At 37.9% G+C, this 23,682-nt stretch overlaps 1 protein-coding gene across 3 annotated transcripts in view; it reads right to left on the bottom strand.

Moving 5' to 3' along the window:
- KLHL7 (kelch like family member 7) overlaps positions 1 to 23,682 on the bottom strand; it is a 69,279-nt gene that overhangs the window by 34,905 nt on the left and 10,692 nt on the right. For 2 of the 3 annotated variants that reach the window (XM_047095918.1, XM_047095920.1), the window contains exons 2-6: positions 14,002 to 14,104; positions 13,092 to 13,185; positions 12,688 to 12,812; positions 5,018 to 5,193; positions 2,398 to 2,572 (exon numbers count right to left, since the gene is read on the bottom strand). In XM_047095918.1, the coding sequence (XP_046951874.1) occupies positions 2,398 to 2,572; positions 5,018 to 5,193; positions 12,688 to 12,812; positions 13,092 to 13,185; positions 14,002 to 14,104 (673 nt within the window). Of the gene's footprint in view, positions 1 to 2,397; positions 2,573 to 5,017; positions 5,194 to 12,687; positions 12,813 to 13,091; positions 13,186 to 14,001; positions 14,105 to 18,962; positions 19,094 to 23,682 lie in introns of all 3 variants that reach the window. The other variant, XM_047095919.1, reaches the window with a different exon arrangement.

Here is a 23,682-nt window from a genome sequence, read left to right as displayed (position 1 = left end):
TGGTTGTGGGGGCACCTGGGTGGCTCAGTTGGTTGAGTGTCTGACTTCAGCTCAAGTCATGATCTCACAGCTTATGAGTTCAAGCCCCCATCGGGCTCTGTACTGACAGCTCAGAGCCTGGAGCCTGCTTTAGATTCTGTGTCTCCCTCTCTGCCCCTCCCCCACTCGTGCTCTTTCTCAAAAATAAAACATTAAAAAAAAAGAAAAAGAAAAAAGAAAAAGAGATGGTTGTGGAAGGAGACACCAATGAGAAGCAAGCCAAATAATCTTGCAGAAGCCTGGAAAGATTCATAATGGGAGATAGGAAGTACCCCCAGAAAGTGGGGTGGGATGAAAACAAGAGAGCTTTAAAATTCTGAATAAACAACACTTTAATTGTCAGGTTTCCTTCCCCTACTGCACAGTCCAGTAACCTGCCATGCCTTCTCCAAGTAGGATATATGATGACTGGTCTTTGGAGAATCACACAGAGAAGGGTATGAGTCTGATGACAAGGATTAAGTGAAAGTCTACATATCAAAATATTCCCCACCCAGCTCCCAAATGCCTGTATCCAACTATCTGAGAAAATATTTATAGATACTAACATTGGAGGAGTCCTCAATTAAAAACAAAATGTGTGTTGGGGCACCTGGGTGGCTCAGTCAGTTAAGCACCCGACTCTTGATTTTGGCTCAGGTCACAATGTCAAGCCCCACATCGGGCACTGTGCTGATGGTGTGGAGCCTGCTTGGGATTCTGTCTCCCTCTCTCTCTGTCCCTCCCCTGCTTGCTATCTCTCTCAAAAATAAACAAAAAAATGTGTGTTTACACTGATTACCCTACAGTTCAGGCCAAGAACCAAGAGCCCACTCACATATACAGTGCTATTGGCTTTATTAATAACTTAGTCTTATAAATATGACTCACAGATAACACATTAAGAAAAGCTTCCAACAACAAAAACAGAAAAACAAAATTCAAAGGTAATACAGAAAATGCAGACAAGATAAACATGAAAGGCACTATAATGCTACTTCAGAATAAGGTATTATAACCATGAAAAAAGGAATTAGAGAATAAGTAAAAGCTCACAGAAATTAAAAATAATAGCTGAAATAAAAGTGATGATAGAAAAATTAAGGCTGTCTCCTGGAAGACAGATCAGAGAAGCAGAGACAAGAGTTGTATTGAAGAATCACAATACCAGTAACAGAGAAATGAGAAATTTGTGATTGAAAAGACAATGTCCAACATGATTACTAAAAAAACAAAAAACAAAACACAAAGTTACATTATTGTGAACCTCCAAAACATCAGGGATATTACAAAAAAATTACAAAGAGGAATAAAAAATAAAAGGATCAGACTGGCATCAGATTTCTGAAAAACAACACTGGCAGCTAGTTAATGGAGCAATGCCTTCAAAATTCTAACTTGAATTTTCTAAAATGATTTTCAACAAAATTCTATATACCCAGTTTAACTATCCTTCAACACTTTATGGTAAAATAAATACAGGAGATTCATCAAGTCTCCTAATATTTACTGATGACATACTCTTTCTCAGGAACCTGTTATGGGATACATTCCATTCAACAGGGAGAATTAAAAAAGGGGAAGACCTGAGGTCCGGGAAGGCAGTGGATCTAACAAAGGAGAGGAGTGAAAGGACATCCCAGGATGGCAGAGAAGGGAAGTTCCAGGACAAGAAGAGTGTCTCAGGGTTAGAGTGCAAATAGTCCACACTGGAATACGTAGAAGGCTCTATGAAGGATGTTTACAAGAAATAAAAGCAACAGATTGTTTAATTGTACAATTTTATTAAGTAGCATTTTACAGAGGGGTTGGGACTTAGCCTGCAAGCCAAGAAAAACTAAGTAAATGACAAAATATGGCAGTTGTTGGCTGATCAAAAAGGAAAAAAAAGTGATCACAGTATATTATTTGGCTGAGTAAAATAAAAAGGAAACACTAGGCACAAAGTACATGAAAGCTATTATACACAAAAGGAGACAAGGCATAAGTAATTTTTACCTTCTATCATACACATTCCTATAAAATGAGGGCTGGGGCTAAGTCTCCTCCAGGTAGACAGCTAAGAACCCCAGTGGATTATTAATCTAAAAAAGGTAAGTCTTGGGGCACCTGGGTGGCTAGGTCAGTTAAGTGTCTGACTCTTGGTTTCAGCACAGTGTGTGGGTTCGAGCTCCACATTGGACTCTGTGCTCTCAGCTCACAGCCTGCTTGGACATTCTCAATCCCTCCCTCTCTCTCTCAATAAACAAACAAACAAACTTAAAAAAAAAAAAAAAAAGAGCTAAGTCTTGAATGGAGTCTGATCCATTCTAAAGGGTTTTAAGCCCATGAAAAACTGCCTACAGGATCAGGTTATAAATGGGTATTAAGGCAACTTACTTATCACCATCTTAAGGCATTCAGGATTGTCTTGAATAAGTGGTTCAGCTTGTACTGTTTTACTTAAGAAATTCTTTGATATAAGAGGAAACCTGACTTTAGCAAGGATATCGACCATAAATGGCTGGCGATTAGGTTCATCATATTTCAGCCATCTGACAGCAGCATCATAAACCTAAGGGGGGAAAAACAGCACAGTAAAGTTCTTACAAGGCAGTAACATTTCCAATTACCTATGTTTACTCTCACACTGAAGGTCAGGGGAGGATCTCATAAAGACGCAACCACTTATTCCCAATATTTTATCAGACATTTTCTTTCATTCCCCAACACTTGCCTGTACTTCAGAACAGCTTACACACTGCTCTAATGATTCTTGTCGGTAATGTATTTTTTAGAATTACTACTATATAATGACAGGGAGGATACTGAACTTATTTTTTGAAACAAAATATAACCTTTTTTCAGAAGGAGCTGTGATGTACATGTCTACTGAAATAAATCTACTGGTCAATGATAGTGTCAATATATGTTTACTTGGTATCACAGAAATACTTTAATTTCCTAAGAGGATGTCCATCCCGAGAGAAATGAAGTTTCATCTATGATTTTATTTCAATATGATATTCCTGAATTGTGAACTGATAGACTTGTCTACATTCCAGAAACTTTATAAGAATTCTATGTTTAAAAAATACATTACAGATTATATAAGAATTTTTTTCAAAATAATACTGTAGTATTTACCTGTCCAAGTTCATCAACACAACCTGATTTATGAATCACTAGTTTTTTATTGTTATTGTTAGTTTTATACTGGTTTCATGCCCACCATGCAGCTTGAGCTCATAGCCATGAGATCAAGAGTCACATGTTCTAATGACTGAGCCAGTCAGGTGTCCCCACAAATCACTAGTTCAGACACACTGAAAACACACCTGCCACATTTGAGTTACTTAAATTAGTTAATTTGGGATTGGTGTTAATATGGCCTAAGTTCTGACCTCCATATGAATTTTTAATGGGAATTGGTCTATTTAAAAAAAAAAAAACCTCTTAATTTTGGAGAAGTTTTAGATTTACAGAAAAACTACAAAGATAGCACACAAAGTTCCGATACACCCTGCACCCAGCTGTTAAAATGTTACATTAGTATGATACTCCTATCACAGCTAACGATCCATTGTTAACTAAAGTCCGTATTTCCAAAAAAACTTCTTTAGTTTTTTATCTAATTTTTTTCTCTGTCCCATAATCCCATAAAGGAGAGCACATCACATTTACTCATTATGTCACCTAGGGTCTTATGGACTGTAACAGTTTTGCTGACTTTCCTTGTTTCTGATGACTTTGACAGTTGTGAGTTCTGGTAAGGTATTTTGTAAAATGTCTCTCAATTTGGGTTTGTCTGAGGTTTTTCTCATGATTAGACTAGGAGCACTGTGTTTTGGGAGGAAGACTACAGAGGTGCCATGCATATCAACGTGACTTATCACTGACGGTATTATCCTATAAATAGTGCTCATCAGGCTTGATATAATAATAATCTGTAGATAATGTTTGCCAGGTTTCTTCAGACTAGTTACGTTTTTAATTCCCTTTCCATAATGCATATAAGTCAGTTAATTTTAGTCATGGGTCACAGAACTAAGACTTTTGTTTGTTTGTTTGTTTTTCCCTAGTCAGGTCTTCCAGGTCCAACCTGTCAACTTGCAGACTAATACAATACGCTGGGCCATGAAGAAGACTGGACAAAAATGGCCCAGTGCTAATCTTTTATCTCGAGAACAAAAGTAACTCAAAGCATATGATCCTACAGTACCTCTATTAGTTTGCTACTGCTGATTTAACAAATTAAATAAAATACAGAGAAGGATGTGGGACTGAAAACAGGGAATAATTGAATGACTGCATTTCTAAGTGTTAGTCCACCCAGCTCCCAAATGCCTGCACCCAGCTTACACCTCCGGCAGTTTAATCTGACAGTTATGGAGGTTGAATCCAAAATAGGTCACAATGGGTCAAAATCCATGTGTCCGCGGGGATGCCTGAAGGCTCTAGAGGAGAAAGCATCTCCTTGCCTTTTTCAGGATCCAGCAGCCTCCTCCTGCATTCGTTGGCTTGCAGCCTCTTCTTCCATCTTCAAAGCCAGCAATATCCAGCCAAGTCTTTCTCACACTGCATCACACTGACACTGACTCTTCTGCCTCCCTCTTCCACATTTAAGGACGCTTGAGATTACACTGGGCCCACCTGGATAATCTCTCCATCTCAAAGATCTTTAACCACATCTGCAAAGTCCTACCGCCATGTAAGGCAACATATTCACAACAGGTTCTGACAATTAGGATGTGGATATCCTTGGGGGGAAGCACTGTTCTTCCTACCATGGTACCCAATAGCTTTATTTCTACCAAATGGTCTCTCTCTCAAAGAGCAAGCCTTACAAGCACGCAAGACTTACTTTTCCTATGAAAAAGACTTTGGAATACTCTGTTTAATGTAAAGAACACATTCTCTCCTACTATGATTCTTTTCCTTGTCATGTATCCAAACATGAAACATAAGAAATCAGAAAAGATATTTTACTAAGAAAAAACTGAGAAGACAATTTAGTCACCTGGTCCTCTGCTCTCACAGTCAGAGTGTCCTGGTTGAGGAGATGTGTAACTCGCTTAACATCAAGTTGCAGAAATTCATCAGTTTTATAAACTTCAGTAAAATGCTGATGAATAAAGTCATCTGCAGTTGCTTTCAATTCAGGACAGTCCAGACACTCTGCTAGCACACTTATACCTAAACATAGAAGAAAATAAATGAATAGAAAATCACTTAAAAAATCCCCAAACATACATTGGAAACAAAAAAACGAGGCTGAGTGAATTTAACAAATCTGGATCCTTCTCTGTTCTACTGGTTTATTCCTATCCCTATGCTACGCTGAATTAAGTATGGCAAATATTGATACTTTGTAGGAGAAGCCCCTTCAATGTTTTCTCAAATTTTTGTTGGCTACTGTTAAACATTTTTCTCTTGCAAATAAATTTAAAAATAAGCTTATAACATTCTACTGTAAAAAATCCTGGTATAATTTTACTTAGGACTGCAGTGCATTTCTGGATTGCTGTGGGGACTGTTCCGCAACACAAGAGGAGCTCCTCTTAGGAACATGACATGTATCTCCATTTACTCAGATTTCTTATGATTTTCAATATAATTAACACAGATTTCTTTATATAAACCCTCATACATTTCCCATTCAGCGTTTTCCTAGCTATTCTATATTTTTGTTTGAGAGGGAGTGTCTCCCCAATTGGCTATTAATGTTCCGCTTCAGGAATCTGTAAAGTACTGTCCATGAGCTAAATCCAGCCCACAACCAGCTGGTCAGCAGCTAAAAACATTTTTCATGGTTTTAAAGGGTCATAAAAAAAAAAAAAAAAAGTGGGGCAGAGGGAGAGGGAAAAGAAGTGTCAAGGACCATGTGTGACATGTGCATGGCATACAAAGTCTAAAATATTTAACTATCTGGCCCTTTACAGAAAAAGTTGGCCAATCCCCCTTCTAAATAAATCCACTGATTATTGTGTGTGATTTTGTTGCAGGCCCCCCTTCAAAGTCAGAGGTTGAATATTTTTCAGTTCATTATTTTTGATTTTCTGTTTCAACTCATGTTGCCTTAAGATAATGAGTTTTGATACTTTCACATTTATATCACAGAGGTTCTCATAACTGATGCCTGGTAATGAACTTGTCAGATTAACTGCTATTATCTAATACCAACCAATGCCATGGCATGCTAGATGCTCATGGTGAGCAGTCTGCTATAGCTTGTATCTATGCTCCCAACAGAGAGAGGGTATCTTCACCAAGAACCAATATTTGTTTATTAACTAATTTCTGGCAGTTGAATTTTCTGTATTTATGCAACCCAATTAAGTATCATGCTTTTCAATAAAATATGAATGTGAAAAGAAAGTTGTTTCTATGAAAACTAATCTTCAGATTTCAGACAAACTTGAGAAAAGCTCAGATTAGGCATATGACCAAGACAACTGGTGAGATATGAAAAAACACTGCAAAATTCTAAGGGGATTCTGTACTCAGACTAAGTTCTCAATTCATTTCAAGGAAACTAAAAAAAAAAAAAAAATTATATATATTATTGGTGTGATTTATTTAAGACATGACATGGATCAATACTGAGAGACTAGGTTTGGGCCTCACAGTCAAAGACTGGAAGATTGGTATACTTACATACTACGTTAAACACCTTTACAGCAGAGCCTCTCTTATTTAACCACTGTTTTAATGACATTTTAAATTAGACAACCAATTAATGTTCTGATTATGCCTGATAAGGAAGCTTTTATTGTTACCTTATTTTGTCTTCACTGATTGCATTAATGGACATCTCCAGCAAAAGTTGAATAGTAAGTAGCATCTTTCCATGTAAAGAATATTTGCTATTGGTTTCAGACACAGGTTAATTAGATATTCTATTTCTAGTGCAAGAGTTTTTTTTTTTCTTTTTTTTTAATCAGGACTGGGTAATGGAAATATAAAAGTGCCTTCCGTATCTGTTGCTATGATTATAAATATTTATTTTTTTCCTATAGCTTGGTAGTATATTATGTTAGATTCTTAAGCATTCAATCATTCTGACATTTCTGAAGTCAATCCTACTGGGTCACAAAGTATTATTGTTTTAATTAACAAACTTTAATTTCCACAGCAGTTGTAGGTTCACAACAAAATTTAGTAGAAACCACAGGGTTCCCATATACTTGTTTTATACATAAATAATCTCTTCCGTTGTCAACATCTCACACCAGGGTGGTAAAGTATTACAATATTATTTTTTTTGGTAAAGTATTATTTTTAAAAATATATTCATTGATGGATTCAATTTGCTATTTTTAAGGAATTTAAAATAAATCATTATTGTTAAAAAATTTTTTTAAACGTTTATTTTGGAGAGAGAGAGAGAGAGACAGAGTGTGAGTGGGGGAAGGGCAAAGAGAAAGGGAGACAGAATCCGAAGCAGGCTCCGTCTGCGAGCTGTCAGCACAGAGCCCGATGCAGGGCTTGAACTCATGAATCGTGAGATCATTACCTGGGCCTAAATCAGATGCTTACCCGACTGAGCCACCCACAGGCCCCATAAATCATTGTTCCTAAGTGAAACTAAAATCACATGTGTGCGTGTGTGTGTTATCTGTCCAATCCTGGCACCTCAATAATCCTACTCTTGTAGAATGAGCTGTAAAGTTTTCTATCCATGTCCACTGGATTTAAGTAATACAGAATTAATCTATTGCTTGAAAGCTTGGTAGAATTAACACATAAAACCATCAAACCTGGAGCATTCGTTGGGAACAAATCTTTACCTTTTCAACATTTCTATTTCTGGGTTTTCAACTTTTAAAGACAATTTTGACTATTTCTCTTTTGTGTTCATATCTTGATGTTGTTTCTTTGACCTTTTCTAATTCTTGTTGTTTGTTCTATGATCTTTCCTTCTTGATTAGACTTGTTTACTATTTTATACCATTTTTTGAAATAATTAGCTTTTGTTTCCCCGGCCAAGTCTACAGTCTATTAGTGTTCTTTTTCCATTTTATTAATTTTGCTTTGAAAGAGATTTTCTTCTACTTTCATTAGGTGTTTAAAGTTTTTTCCTATCTCTTTGAGTAGAGTACTCAGTCAAGGAAAGATAAAAATAAATGCATTTATTTGGAAAATATTTTAAGACTACAAATTCTCTTCTAAGAAATACTCTGGTCACTGGGGTATCTGGGTGGCTCAGTCGGTTAAGCATCTGACTTCACTTCAGGTCACGATCTCTTGGTTTGTGGGTTTGAGCCCCTCATCGGGCTCTCTGCTGTCAGTTCAGAGCCTCCTTTGGATCCTCAGTATCCCTCTCCCTTTCTGCCCCTCCTGCGTATGCACTCTCTCTCAACAATAAACATTAAAAAACATTTTTTTTTTTTAAAGGAATACTTTGGTCACATTCTAAAGGTTTGGGTTGTTTTTTTTTTCTGTACATATTGTCATATATTTCTATTTGGCCTGTAAGTTCATTAACACCTCTTTAAAAATATTTTTCTAAATTTCTCAATTAAATATCTAGTGTTCAGAATGGAGTGGGAGGAAACAGCTTTCCTTTTGAGGTTAGTTCACAGCTTTATTGCACTGTAATCAGTGGATGTAGACTGTGTCTCTTCTCTTTTAGGTGCTCCAGATTTTGTGGCTGCTGATTACTATTTGTAAACACTCCAGAGGTGTCTGAAAACTGTATGTGTTCTCTGATTACTGAGTAAAACACTCTGTGATATCTACCTAAACAAGTTTGTGTTGTTCAAATTCAGACTTTTACTAAGCTTGATTTGAGATTTCTATGCAATTTTGTGTATTTAATTTTGTGTGTGTATTTAATTTTTTATTTTAAGTAAACTTCACACCACACTTGGGGCTTGAACTCACAGCCCCAAGATCAAGAGTTGCATGCTTCACCATCTGAGCTGAGCCAGCCAATTCTGAGTTACTCAAAAGCTTTCAATAAATTCCTTTTCTGTTTAAACTAGCAAAGTCAGTTTATTTCGCTTGCAATTAAGGAAGCTGATGCAGCATATCCCTATCTTGAGATCTTTACCATACTTTGCTGTAGTAGTTCCCCCAATACTTTTCTCAGAAGGCTCCAGGTGGATTATACATTGTGTCTTTGCAATATCTCAAATGAACAATGTTTTTAAATGTAATTCTTTTTTTCTCTACGATTTGCATATCTAATGCTGTGGTCTTCTAACTTCCTGTTGCAGATAAAAAATTAATGTCATTCAGATTCTCCTTCTTTTCTAAGTAAACTTTTATGTTAATTATCTGTTGATGCAGGAAAAACAACACCAAAACTTAGTGGCTCAAAATAACAATGCACTTCTATGGGTCAAGTGGGTGGTTCTTTTGACCTGGGCTGGTTTAATCTCTGCAGCCAGCTGGTTGCTTAGTGGCGACTGTATAGTCTAGATTGGCCTCATTCACATACTTGGTAATAGGCAAGCTGGTTGGTGAAGGGGACATCAGCTAGTATAACTCATCTGTGTCCCAAATGCTAATTTTCTTTTCATGATGGCAGAAGAGTCCCCAGCAGCAAAGTAGGGCAAGCCCCAGAGCACATTTGCTTAAGCTTTTGCTCATGTCACATTTGTAAATGTCCCATGGGCTAAAGCAAGCCACACGGCCAAGCTTAGATTACAAGGGGGAAAAGACTCCACTTCTTGATGGAAGAGCTACAGTCACATATATAAGGGGTATACATACAAGGATGAAAAGAATTTGTGACCAATTTCTGGTAACCTATCATACATAACCTTTCTAAAAACTTATAAATTCTTTTTATTATATTTTTAAAAATTAAGATACAATACATGCAACATAAAACTTACCATTAGTGATTTAGTGCATTCACCATGTTGTGTCACCATCACCACTATCTAGTGCCAGAACATTTTTATCACGTCAAACGGTTTTCTTGGGGCACCCGGGGCGCTCAGTTGGTTAAGCGTCCAACTTTTGGCTCAGGTCATGATCTCATGGTTGGTGAGACTGAGCCCCAATCAGGCTCTGCACTGACAGCATGGAGCCTGCTTGGGATTCTCTCTCTGCTCCTCCCCCACTCATGCTCACTCTCTTTCTCAAAATAAACATACATTAAAAAAAATAAAAAGTTCTCTCTTGATTTTGGAGGTGAAAAAATATCACTAGGATATGTTTAGGAGAGGAAAATCTCACTCCATCAGGTCTGGTACTTGGTATAAGTGTGAAAGTTCAAGTTTTTTAAGTCTCAAATAAGTTTTCTTTTACGATTTCTTTGATATCACTTTTCCTCCACTTGTTCCTTGTGGAATCCCTACTTCACATCAGTGTCCCGTATCTTCCTTTCAGGTCTTTTATGTTTTTCACTAATGATTTCTATTTCTTTGCATTTTTGTGTTGTTATCATAAGGCAGTTTTCTCTGTTTTATTTTCTTTAGGTTGATTTTTAGGAATATCCATTCTGTTTTTCAATTCAATTGAATTTGATGGAAAATCATGGCTTTCCTATTTAAGGTCTCCTCCATTTCTTAAATGAAAATTTCTACAGGAGCCATTCATTTTGGCTGTTTAGCTTGATTTCTGTCCTCGAACTAGCAGGTTTCCTTTAACCTGGTATGATATCTTTGCCCACTTCCATCAGATACTATGGGTGCCTTTAGAATTCATGGAAGTCAGCTTGTTGGGATCTCTGGGGCAGCAGAGAACAAAGGAGTTCTCTAATCAGTTCACAGGGAGAGCCACCCCAGGGCTAAAAAGAATGCAGGCTGCAGCAGTTCCCTTGGGTACTGAGAGTAGCTGCACTTGGCTCAACTGGACGGGCCACTATCTTTACCCCGGCTTAGAGAATGAGGCTCCCTTCTAGGCTGCTACACCATCCTTCCTCGCTTGAAAGCAATGATCCAGAAGGCATCCAGAAGTAACACTCCCAAATGGTCTCCTCAGAAGCCCAAAGCCTAAAATGAGATTAGCACAAACTTGCTCCAGTTCCACCATATCCACTCCCTACTCTGGCTGTTTTTCTTTCTAGTTGAATCACCTGGTTGGAAGTTTAGAGTGCTAGGGAGTTAAGGAGAAGTACTTAAGCCATCATCTTCCAAAAATTCCTTTGAATTCTTTTTACAATATATTTTGTGAGACTACATATTTATATAAGGGGAAATAAGTAAAATCTCAGAATATAAATTTTATTGATGAATGGAGCCCCAAACTATGGCCCAGAGAAATAGAGGGACTCATTCCAGAGTGTCTCTGCTGCACAGATAAAGATTAGAGACTGGCCTTTTATTTCCTAATATATGGGTCTTTTCGTTTGTGACCTACAACCACCTTTAAAATAAATTCCACCAGTATATTCACCTGCATAGCTATTACCTGTCCTGTTCCATTTGGTCCATTTCCTTTTTTGGATACCAGCCACAAACTCATTCCCATCCCCTTTGCCTGCCTTTTATCCCTAAAATTTATTCTGCTTCCTATTTACCTGCCTACAAAGATCTTTTGCTCTGCATTCACAGTAGGGGTGTGTGACAGATGGAGTGATGAACCGTCTAGTTCATTACTAGAGGGGAGCCTAGAAAAACGGGGGAAAGAGAAGGCTTGCAAACTTCTCATGTATCTCCAGGAGCCCTTTGCCCAGCTGTTGGCTTCTTGTCAGCACCCCTCATCTTCTCTCATATGTCAAAAATCTTTGCATTGGTTGTCCTTGATTCAGCTTTCCTCTCCTCCCTGCCTTCCTAGGACTCCTACCCTGATTCTTTTCCCCTCTGAATCACAGCAAGGGTAAGAAAATACAACTACAAAGACCTGGATGTTCATTTATGTGCCACTAAAGATTATTTCACAGTGGAAAGCATACCATATCACACCTTGGGAAACTCTGATCAACTATTTCTGCTTTTCCTGACATGAAATATAAAATACTTTATTAATGGCTTTAAAATAGAGTGCTGGGGCACCTGGATGGCTCAGTTGGTTAAGCGTCTGTCTGGCTCTTGGTTTCAGTGCAGGTCATGATCTCATGGTTCGTGAGTTTGAGCCCGCATCAGGCTCTGCGCTGACAGCATGGAGACTGCTTGGGATTTCTCTCTGCCCCTCTCCTGCTTGCAACTGACCTCTCTCTCAAAAATAAATAAAGACTTAAAAAAATAAAATAGAGTGCTAGAGCAGTCTCTTACTTAGTATCTTAATTTATAGTCTAGGCTTTTTAAGTGTTCTAGTATACAATAACGTATTTAATAATGTGGAGAGGCAACATGGGACAGTAGTTAAGAACAAGAGGACTTGAATTCCAACTCCAGCTCCTCCACATACTAGCTTTAAGACCTCAGGTAATATACACAACCTGTTTTCTCATCTATGACAGACCAATCGTAAGTACTGCAACAAAGGTAAACATTCATGTTTATGACATACCACACCACCACCAGACGCAATCCTTACTTTTTGTTCTAGACACACAAAAACTCATTATTAAAGCTATTTTATATTTTGGAAATTTTAATGGGCTTGTTCCTGCCCGGGTTAATAGGCATCTCCCTAAATGTCTCTTAAAATGTATTTTAAGTGTATTTTCTAGTGGACAATGTCTTTAAAATTAAATGAGGACACTTAGAATGACACTTTTTTTTTCCTTTATTAAAATGCACATTAAAGTTTGTTTTGGTTTTTATTTTAAATAGGAATATGACTTCTTACCAAGACAATTTGAAGCATCAACTTGTTCTTTCAAAAAATCAACACACATTTTCTTCACAGGTTCAATCTGGTACTGGTTTGCTGCATCTAACAAAGACTGAACGTTGTTGCTATTCACAGAAATTCTGCAAAGAAGTTAAAGTGAATTTAATTTCCTATAATTTTTTATTACTTAAATAATGCTTTGTAAAATGTATCCTACTAGCTCCTGAAATTAAACAAAAAATTAAACTTTTCGGTCCTTGCTTGCATGAGTATGTATGGCATAAGCTCCTCAAACTTCCCCATCCTTATGGTTTTTCCTGTTGAAGAATTTGGAGCACATCAATTTGTCACGATAATGCTCTGCCATAGTAGATCCCAACCTTACTCCTCCACAACAGAAATGATCCTTCTTAACTTACCTAGCAGTATAAGCAAATTCCACAAGTTGTTCAATAATGTCAGGTTCAGCATCTTTGAGTTCAACTTCAAAGGACTTTGATTCAAGCATGTTAGCTAAAATGAAAAGAAGAAATATAAATGACATGACTACTATCACCAGGTTAACTGACGACCAGATCATTCCAGGCCATGTTAAATGTGGAGAAGAATAACAGGACAGAGAGCTCTCTGTTAATAAAGATCCCAGGAAGCCCAATATTCCTATAACAAATGCAAATTAATTCTCCACACTTGAGATGTGTCTTAAAATAAGGTAAGAAATTAGTGGATTAGTGTACTTCTTTAAAAAAACAAAAAGGGCCAAGTAAACAGAGATACATAAAACTAGATTTAGTATTCCCCCAACTCCTAAAATGACTTAGTGGCACTCTTCTAAATTGCTGTGAGCAAAACTACATCTGATATAGCTGGAGCCAATCTATGAGAACAATGACAATTGTTCAACTAGAAACTGCATCTCCATCAATAAAGCCTTTGGGCGTCTAGTGCTAGTGAAAGGACATTTTTCTTTTGATCAAACATCATCATAACCCCTTTCCAATCTCTTCAATGTTTTATGGCCTTAATATCTTAAGGGCTTTAGAAGGATATTTTCTTCTTTTAAAAAAAATTTTAAGTTTATTTTGAGAGAGAGAGAGAGAGAGAGAGAGAGAGAGAAAGAGAGAGAATATCCCAAGCAGACTTTGCACCATCAGTACAGAGACCCAAGTGGGGCTTGAACTCATGAAACCTAGATATCATGACCTGAGCCGAAACTAAGTTGGACACTTAACTGCCTGAGCCACCCAGGTACCGGAAAGATATTTTAATTTAGACTCTAAGTCATTCTCATGGAAAAAATAACATGTTTTATTACTTTAAGATACTTACTTGTGAACATTAAGTTGAAAAAATGACTGGCTGCTGCGAGAACAACTCGATGAGCAGGTATCTTTCTTTCCTGGACCATAAGGATCACATCACACAACGTTTTCTAGTCAAGAGAAAAATAAATGAAATTAAAAGGGGCTCACTGGGCCTGGCTTAGCACACATATAAAACTGGTGCTTGCCAAAGGTTTTATCTCTATTTTCTGTTTAAATCCAGTCTTTTTTCAGCACAGAATCTGTTTATAAGACCTATTTAGGAAGACCTTAGAGAGGTGCTATCATGATTTGCTGTATCAAAATGTGCTATTGAGTTTCCCAGTAGTAAAAACAGAAAAAAAGAAAAGATCTTTACAATCAGAAAAGAAGTATTCTACTAATCTGTTAGGGAAACCATTTTTTTTTTTTTTCTGACACAAATTCTTAAGGGACTTCTCATGGTAAAATTTTAAGGGGACACTAAATGACATAGGAGCAATGCCCTTGATGGTTTCTCAAACAGAACAATCTGGGTTTTTTAAATTATCTATTTGTTTTGAGATGCAGTGTGCACACTGTATTTCCCAAGAAAGTAACCTTCACAGAAACAACTCAGAATACACAGAGTGGACGAAGCAAATGACCATTCAGCACTCTTTCCTTAAGTAACACTTTTCTCAAATGCACTTCTGACAAGCTGGATACCAACCACTTTTATATTATGATCTCTAACCAAGGCAAAAATGGTATCACTCTAGATTGCTGAAAGAAGGCAGAGTCAGATTACATACTTACGATGCTAAAGAAATGAAATATTAAAGAAAAAATTTAAGGTTTATTGGAACCCTTAAACATGAATTTCAAGGAAAAAAACCATCTTTTTTGTCAAACAAAATTTCAATTTCTTAATGAAGTTACATATGTAACCTCCAGGTTAGTCTCTTGCGATATATTAGGCACTCTCTTAGGCACTGGGAATATGAGGAAAATAATGTTATCAGAGTAAAAGAAAATCTATCACATATCTAAATGTCGGGTTAGTAGCTCAGAGGATGTGGCCTTTTGTAAATTTTAAATACTTACTAAAACTATTAATACAGTTTCTGATACTCTCATTACAAAATGAGATGGTAATGCTTAGAACAAGAAAAGAAATGGGCTTTATTTATATTTTATAGTTGGGTAAGAGAGAAACAAAATTTCACTTTTACAGCTATGTGAAGATTTTTTAAATAAGGCCTATGGTCTATTGCTTAGAAATTATATGCAGATTATTTATAGTTAAAGCCATTGTTATCCCAATAGTGTCTCGAAGTTTAAAATTTTTATTTCCTTTGGTCAGTTTTCAGGTGATTTTGCCACATACCACACCAAAAATACCAGGTAGCAAAACCAAGCCAAATATTTGGTTACCACCAAAAGAAACTGATCTAGTTGCTCAAAAGCAAGAAAGAAAAATAAAGGTGGAAGGAAAAGAAGGAAAGGTGGGAGAGAAAAAGAACACTGATAGAGAACAGCAAATCAGATAAGGGAGGGGTCTATGGCTGCTGACAGGAAGTTCCAGAAGATGTAGAACTGTATGGAAATGGAGCCAAAAACCTTTTCAAAATATACACTCAGCAACAGGGAGTTCTAGTGGCATGAATTTACAGGCACTGAAGAAAGTTAAAGAAATCAGATCTCTGCAAAGCAATTCAGTCTTCTCTAAGATTAATCTCCAGCTGGATATTAATGTTGTAGAAGGAAAGGGAGGAACTTTTTGTATCCAAATTGTGCATCTGACTGTACTACAGGAGATTAATAGGTTTTAACAAGAGATAGGACTGACTTAAAGAGAGAGGCTCCTATTGGGAAGAGTGTAACCACAGAAAACCGGAAGACAGAGACTTGCGTTACGTTAGACAGTATGAAAGATAACAAGTCCTATCTATATGAACTGAGGAGAAACCTACACAGAACTACCCTTTGAACAATACATGTTCACTGGACAAAACAAGAAAAAAAAATCTTGTAATTTTTTTGTTTATATTCCCCCATATTTGTTACATCTTTGTATTTATTATTTTCAGCTTTTGAATTTTTAGCCTCTTATAAATTGATAGCTTTAGGTGATTTAATTAAAAATTCTCACCATCTAAGATTACTTTCTTTTTTTAAGTTTTATTTATTTTGAGATAGAGCATGTGCACAAGTGGGGGAGGGGCAGAAACAGAAGAGAGAATCCCAAGCAGGCTCTGCACTGTCAGCACAAGCCCAATGAGGGGCGAGAACTAATGAACTGTGAGATCATGACCTGAGCTGAAGTTACTTAACTGAGCCACTCAGCACCCCCACCCCCATCTAAGATTACTTTAAGTCAGATTTAGTTTAATCTTCATATTTATTACTGATAACTTATGTTTCATCTTACATATGCCATGTTCTTTTACATTACTTATTATGCTTCCTTGCTTTTTTCTTTTCTTTTCCTTTTCTTCTTGATAGAGAAGCAGAGAGAGAGAAAATCTTAAGCAGGCTCTCCGCTCAGTGTGGAGCCTGATGTGGGACTCAATCCCATGACCCTGGGATCATGATATGAACCTGAAATCAAGAGCTGGATATTCAACCGACTAAGCCACCCAGGTGCCCCATCTTCTTTTTTTCTTTAAATACCAGTTGCTATTTTGATCACATTTTCTTTGCACCTTTTTCTTCTTTTAGAGACTTAGAGATCTGTCAAATAGTTGCTGAGTGAATTCAGAAGTGTTACTAGTCAAATATTGTTCTAGGAATGCAAGGAGGGTTCAAGAACAATAATTCTTTAATAGAATTCAGCATATATACAGGTTAAAAGAGAAAAACCTCATGTAGAAAAACTTCAATAGATGGCAAAATTAAACATTCATTTCCTTTCATACTCTTTAATAAAGAAAATGATGCATCTGTATAACGAAGGTCATTCGAATCAAGAGGAAACACCTGGGTGGCTCATTCGGTTAAGTGTCAACTTTGGCTCAGGTCATGATGTTACAGTTTGTGGGTTTGAGCCCTCAGTCAGGGTCTGTGCTGACAGCTCGGAGCTTGGTTCAGATTCTGGGTCTCCCTCTCTCTCTGCCCCTCCCCTGCTCACACTGTCTCTCTCTTAGAAATAAATAATGAACATTAAAAAATAGATTAAAAAAAAACAACAAAGAAAGAGCAAACATCACGTTGAATGTCGACACAGAAGAGGCATTCTCATCTAAGAAACATATGCTGTCACTACTTTTTTCAATTATTGTTCTAGAAATTTTACCCAAATTGAAGCTGATACCTCAGCCCCTCTGGCCAACTTAGTAGTCTTTAAGTTTCAGAAAGCACTTTTAGCCCATGTGATTAACTAAGCCTTTCTTTGTATATCTACAGGTTATACATTGTTCCCTAGAAAGAACCAAATCCTCTTGCACAACCTCCCCCTGCGGCACCAATACACAACCTCCTGGCACTGTGATGATGATGTCTGTAGCTGGCATCAAGTCTGGATACAATCAGGAAGGGTTACAGGCCACTGTGCTCTCTTTTTATTGATTAAATGCCCTAAAGTTCCTTTAAAACTCTTTGGACCAGGCAGAATAGTCAGAATTGGTTTTCAGACGAGAGTTTCCCTTCTCCCCAGATGGCCAGCCTCCTGAATAAAGCTCATATTCCTTTCCAATCAAAATTCCTCCCTGGAGTATTGGCTTTTCAAGCAACAAGTAGCCGAACCTGGGTTTTTTGGTAACAAAATCAGTAAGAAAATAAAGATAAATAAACCTAACACTTGTAGAACTAAATGAAAAGATGGCTAGACACAAATAAGATAAATATGAAAAAGCAACTAGCTAACCTATATGTGAGCAGTAAGCCATAAAAAAACACAAATGAGAAAACAAAACAAAAAAAAACAACCAAAACAACCCATCATAGCAGCAACAAAATAATTAAATGTTGAGAAGTAAACCTAAGAAATGTGAGGGATCTACACTAAGCAGGAATTTGATGTATCATAAAGATACTATTTCAAAAATGTGGTAAGAAGGCAATGTTTAAGGCAGTGAAACTATTTTGTATGATAGTGTAACAGTGGATACACGTTATTATACATTTGTCAACATCCACAGACTAACACTTAGAAAAAACCCTAATGTAAACTATGGTTAATAATAATGTAACAATATAGGCTCATCAATTATAACAAATGTATCACACTTGTATTAACAAGATGTTACTAGTAGGGGAAACTGGGAGGGGGAGAGGGAAAATGGAAACTCTGTGCTTTCTGTTCAAGTTTTTGGTAAACCTAAAACCTCTCTAAAAAACAAAGTCTATTAATTTAAAAAGTGGGATGAGAGAATGGATAATTGGAAAAAAATGGTATAACTGTTACCCATTTAGGGGAAATTAGATTTCTCTCTCATAATGCTCTTCCTCTGGGGAAAGTAAGTACTGAGAAGCAAAGTGCAGTCCTTTTCTCCACTGTCACTTGTGGAAGAGTGTGTACAAGATGAGCAAGAGTTAAGGCAGAGGTCACTGACCATAAACTGCCCGGTCTGGTTCATTCTCTTCTATAATTTTGCCCCAAAGCGGAACATAACTCATCTCAAATGTTTGGAACCAACAGTGGAAGAGGGCTGTTGAAATCCATATGCATAGACACTCCAAGCCCTGTAGACAGAGGCAGAAACTCTGGTAATGCTTTAGTGCCTGCAAACATTAGGGACTTCTGTGGGAAGCGTCCTTCGGTCAGGAAACGTTCACTTGAAAAGAGGCAAGGATTTCAGGCAAGTGTTGGTAGAATGACCTTTTGCTCTCTTTACAGGTTTTCTTAGTAGGACTGCAAAAGGTAGGAGGCTCCATGTAAGCTCCGCAGCATTGCAGGAGGTTCTAGCTTTTAACAATGTGTGCTGGCATTAGTAGGAGGCATGCAATCCGCTGTCCCAAATTCTGTTCTTCATCGTATCCCAAGAAGAGGACCAGGGAATGACTAACCTTTGGGTTTATGTAGCTTGTCAACAAGGTTCTGCAATCAGTCCTGCACAGCGTGATTTCAAGTTGGCCCTGGGTATAACTCCCTGAGTAGACTGCAGATTCAACTATAGTTGGGTGGTGGATTTAAATCACTGAAAAGATAAAGGGAAATGGAGCCCTTATTATATGGGGGTAAATCTTCTCGGATTGAGATACTAGAAAAGCCTCAACAAAGCTATGATAAACTCAAAACCTAAGAGAAAAATTAAAAAGCCTTCAGAATCATATTTTCTCAGAAAGCCAAGAAAAACAGCACTGGATTTAAAGACACATAATCACAATAAGGCCAGTGGGAAAGGAAAGAAAAAGTTAGACACCAGATAAACAGAGGGAAAAGGGGACTTCTTCCTTAACGGAAACACAGGGCATGTTAGGTCAAACAGCTTCGAAAGGGAAAGCATATACAGTTTGGTATAACTGCTCTTTAAAAGATAAGACTAGGAAAAAGAGTTATTTTTGCTTTATGTATTCAATTTAGGTGATACATACCAAAGAGATATAATGGAGGAAGAGAAATAAAACTCAGAAAAGGCCTGGATCTAGGAAATTTTTAAGAGCTCTTTCAAAGCTAAAGGTAAGGAATCATAAACATAATGACAGGATTGCCCTTAAAGAGTAGGACAGTTATAATAGGTGGTTACATTAAATTCAGATAGATTTGTAAACTTTTGGAAAAGGAAGATCAGCAATAAAGTAGTTCCTCCACTACATAATTTGCAAGGTGGTGTGTCTGGGAAGACAGGAAGGCTACAAGCTATAGTGGAACATATCTGGGAAATGTGCGGAAATAAGACTCTAAGGGAGAGTACTAGATCACATTAAAGGGAAGCCAAATGACCCAGCCATAATCCAAGCCTAAGTGAATACTGAACTTGTCCATAATTGGAATTACTCTGCTGAAGGTTGGCAGTAACTGAATCAATACTGAACACGTGGACCTCTTTGTTTTCACTAGGACAGTGTCTTTTAAGAAAGGCACTAGAGAAAGAAGAAGCAAAACAAACATTTGGGCCCAAAATCAAAAGGAAAGGAAAAGGAAGTTATTCTGATCTGAATAACGTTAGCTCCACACTATGTAGAAAGGAAAAGATTTAACTTAAACAGGTTAACAACTCAGCTGGTGATGCCTGAAAGAAACAGACAACAGAGACACAGCCCATTTTGACATATACAGGTAACAGAAAGGAATATGTGTGCTACTACTGAGTTTCCAAGGTCTGGAAAGCTCAAATAACGAGAAAAGGTAAGATTCTGAGGAGCACAATGCAAGGGCCATGTTGGTCCCCATAGGCTTTAGAGGAATCAGTCAAAGGCCATTCTCCAGCTGAGAAAAATGGAAAGGAAAAAGGACCCCTTCAGGAGGCAGGATTAGTAGATACAAGGAATTTCGCAGCAGGACAGGATCATAATGGGGACACAAGGGTGCAGAACTAGGAGGATCAGAACGGTAGAGAATGCAAGGCTACAGACTGTGCTTTGCCTGCCTGACTGCCTGCTACAAATGTGGATCATCCTCTCTCAAAGGACAGAACTCAACTATTCTAGCACTGGGGTGCGAGGAACACAAGGTTGAAAAAAGAAATAAAAATTAAGCTTTAAATGTGCAGGACAAAGGGGAACAAGAGAAATTCTAGAAGACCTGGCAGCTGGGCAAATCCCCCTGGCAAATTTCTCTAAGTACAAAATATCCTATGCCAGTGAAACATTACAATGCATAGACAAAATTCTTCCCTATATGGTAAAGTGTCCCTATTAGCCTCTTGATAAGTGATTCCTCTTAGCTGAGTTTAGAGTCTATAAATTATAGATAGCCAACACAAACTGGCAACCTGTGGCAAGCCAAAAGCCAAGATATCCTGAAATTTTCTTTGAAGATTCTCTGTTCTCTAGAAACCGACGTTTCTGTTGTTTTTGTCTGGGAACAATGTGGGTCAGGACTGTATAGTAAGGTGTCAACATCTATTGTAGAGATGGGAGATTTGCTTGTATCTTTTCAGGTTTGTGGGGATCAGGATGATGCTGTACTCATCTTAAGAGTCCTCTGAACCCTTTGACATTCTGAAAACATGTGGCACCAACCACCTTGACATTGGAAAAATTCAGCTTTGGAGGTGCTAAACTAACTTAATATATGCCAGTGGAAGATAGCCCAGGCTGCAGCTGCTGAACAAAGTCCCAGAACCTACCCAAACACTTAAGTGAAGGCTTTTTGGCTGAGACTTGGCATATAAGAAACCAGAGAGAACACACATTTGGAACTCCCTTTAATTTTAACCCACAGGGAAATCACAGATGTGGGAATTTAATAATGAGTGGGTTCATAACAGTCAGATTTGGGGGATTTTATATTGCTAGTATGGAATTAGATGGAGCGCTTTAAGCTGTCATTTGTTTCACTCCAGATAATCTGGAAAGCTATGAATGACACCTTGGCTGAGAAAAATTTTAGATGGGAAATGCAAGTGAATTTCCAGTCTAGAGTTAATAGATTATCTACTCATTTTAAAGCTTTCTGGAGTAAAAAATTTAAATAATCTTCCTAAGGTGGTCTGCAGAAGACACATGGAAGAATAGGTATTGATAGAGGATGCCTTTAACATAGAACAAAACACTCCCGGGGCACCTGGGTGGTTCAGTTGGTTAAGCATCTGACTCTTAATTTTGGTGCAGGTTATGATATCATGGTCCATGAGATTGAACCCCCGTCAGGCTTCACACTATCAGCACGGAGCCTGCTTGGGATTCTCTCTCTGCCCCTCTCCTGCTCATGCATGTGTGCTCTCTCTTAACACAAATTAAAAAAAAAAAAAAAAAAAAAGAACAAAACGCTCCCTGTACAGGTTAAAAACAAACAAAAAACAGAAAACTTAAAACAAAAACAAAAAAAAAAACTTGGAAATAAGAACTTATAGCTACTTTGTCCAGTACATTCTGTTGGGAGTTGGGATGGGGCTCTGATGCCTGAATACTATTATTCAGCCCTCTGAGATTCTCAACTCAGGGAGTTTATGTAAAGATTTACAGCCAAGTGAGACAAAATAAAACAGATGGGTGAGTGCTTAGTAATCCCCACCTACTCACACCCATATACTCCAATAATCTAATTTTTTAAATTTGCATATTCATATGGGGGGGGAGATAGCGGGGCCCAAATCCACCTTATAGAGTCCACAAGACATATCCTACCTGTCCTCCTTAGCAGATGGAGACCTTAAGTAGAAGTATACGAGTCTCCTTAAAGATAGAGAACTGAGGGCTGAGGGAGGGAGCTGGGTGCATGCGTAGGGGATGGGCTAGATGGGTGATGGGTATTAAGGAGGGCATTTGTTATAAGCACTGGGTGTTGGATGTAAGGGATGAATCACGGGATTCTACTCCTGAAACCAATATTGCACTGTATGTTAACTACAATTTAAATAAAAATTTGGGGCAAAAAGTATGTAAGTCTCAAAAGAGTAACCCTACCATTACTAAAACAACGTCTTAAATCCTAGCTTCATTGGAACTTCTCTCTCATTGGGCAAAATTTGTAGGAGAGAGAGAGATGAGTTCAAGATACCTTGTTTCCTCTTTCAGTAAGGTGAAGGTCAGAAATGTTTTTCCCAGCCCACACCACACACACACACACAGACAGAATATATATGTCTTTTCCTTTCAGGGAAAAGCCTTATAACAGTGGTTTTCAAACTTTTTAAGCAGTAGAATCCATTTTCAAATGATGTGATTACACATATTTTAAACAGAAATAATGTTTTCTCTATAGCCAGAGTTAGCCTGGCAACCAAAGGATGGAAGAAACTCCCCTCACTCTTATGCTTAATGATTCACTCACAAATATTTTGCTTCTGATCTCAGCAATCAGTCTCTGGAGGTGGGTTCTGCTAGTTTAGAGATATGAGGACCCAAAAGAAGAATGATTCAAGTGATAGAATCATGTTTCCACAGAATTAGAAGTTAAAACTGCAACCTGGCCATTTTGGCCTCCTCCTGCCACTGGGTATAAAGAACAAAAGTTACTACATTTGGGTAGTTCTCTGAACCTGGCAATGAAGGGGGGGTGGGGAACCATTGCTCTTTATGGGACAGAAGATAGCTGGAGCTCAGGGGATCCCCTTGGGTATCTTTTGTCTGTTGGGAGAGAAGAGACCTCTGTGGATCTCTTGAATTCTTATATATTTTAAAACCCGGACACGTCAAGAAGGCAAGGCCCTGACACTTTTTCCCTGGGCCACCATTTCTCAGGATTATGTTGCCAGCAAGCAACCATAGGGATGAGATACCTTCTCCCTCACAAGAATAAGGAGCAGGCTTGCTTATTGTTTGCTATAAAAATGGCAGATTCCTTAAGCTCAGTGTTCATTCCAGAGCTACAACACAAACCCACTGTGTGTATAATATCCATCTGGGCCCCGGGGAAGGTCACCCTCATAGTACTTGTGGGGCAAGAGGAACTGACACATACATACGGATGCTCATAATGCTATGCTGTGAGTAATCAAGTCTATTGTCTCTAATCTAGGAGTCTCATGTCTTCTGCCAGCATCCATTAAAGAGCAACAGGCTGGGGCACCTGCGTAGCTCAGCTGGTTAAGCGTCCAACTGGCTCAGGTTATGATCTGATTCGTGAGTTCGAGCCCTGCGTCGGGCTCTGTGCTGACAGCTCAGAGCCTAGAGCCTGCTT

Source organism: Lynx rufus, unplaced genomic scaffold (genome assembly GCF_022079265.1).
Source record: "Lynx rufus isolate CCGP_SWC_20201006 ecotype Redwood Valley unplaced genomic scaffold, mLynRuf1.p SCAF_4, whole genome shotgun sequence".
NCBI lineage: Eukaryota > Metazoa > Chordata > Mammalia > Carnivora > Felidae > Lynx > Lynx rufus.
This window is presented reverse-complemented; position numbering and strand designations above follow the sequence as displayed.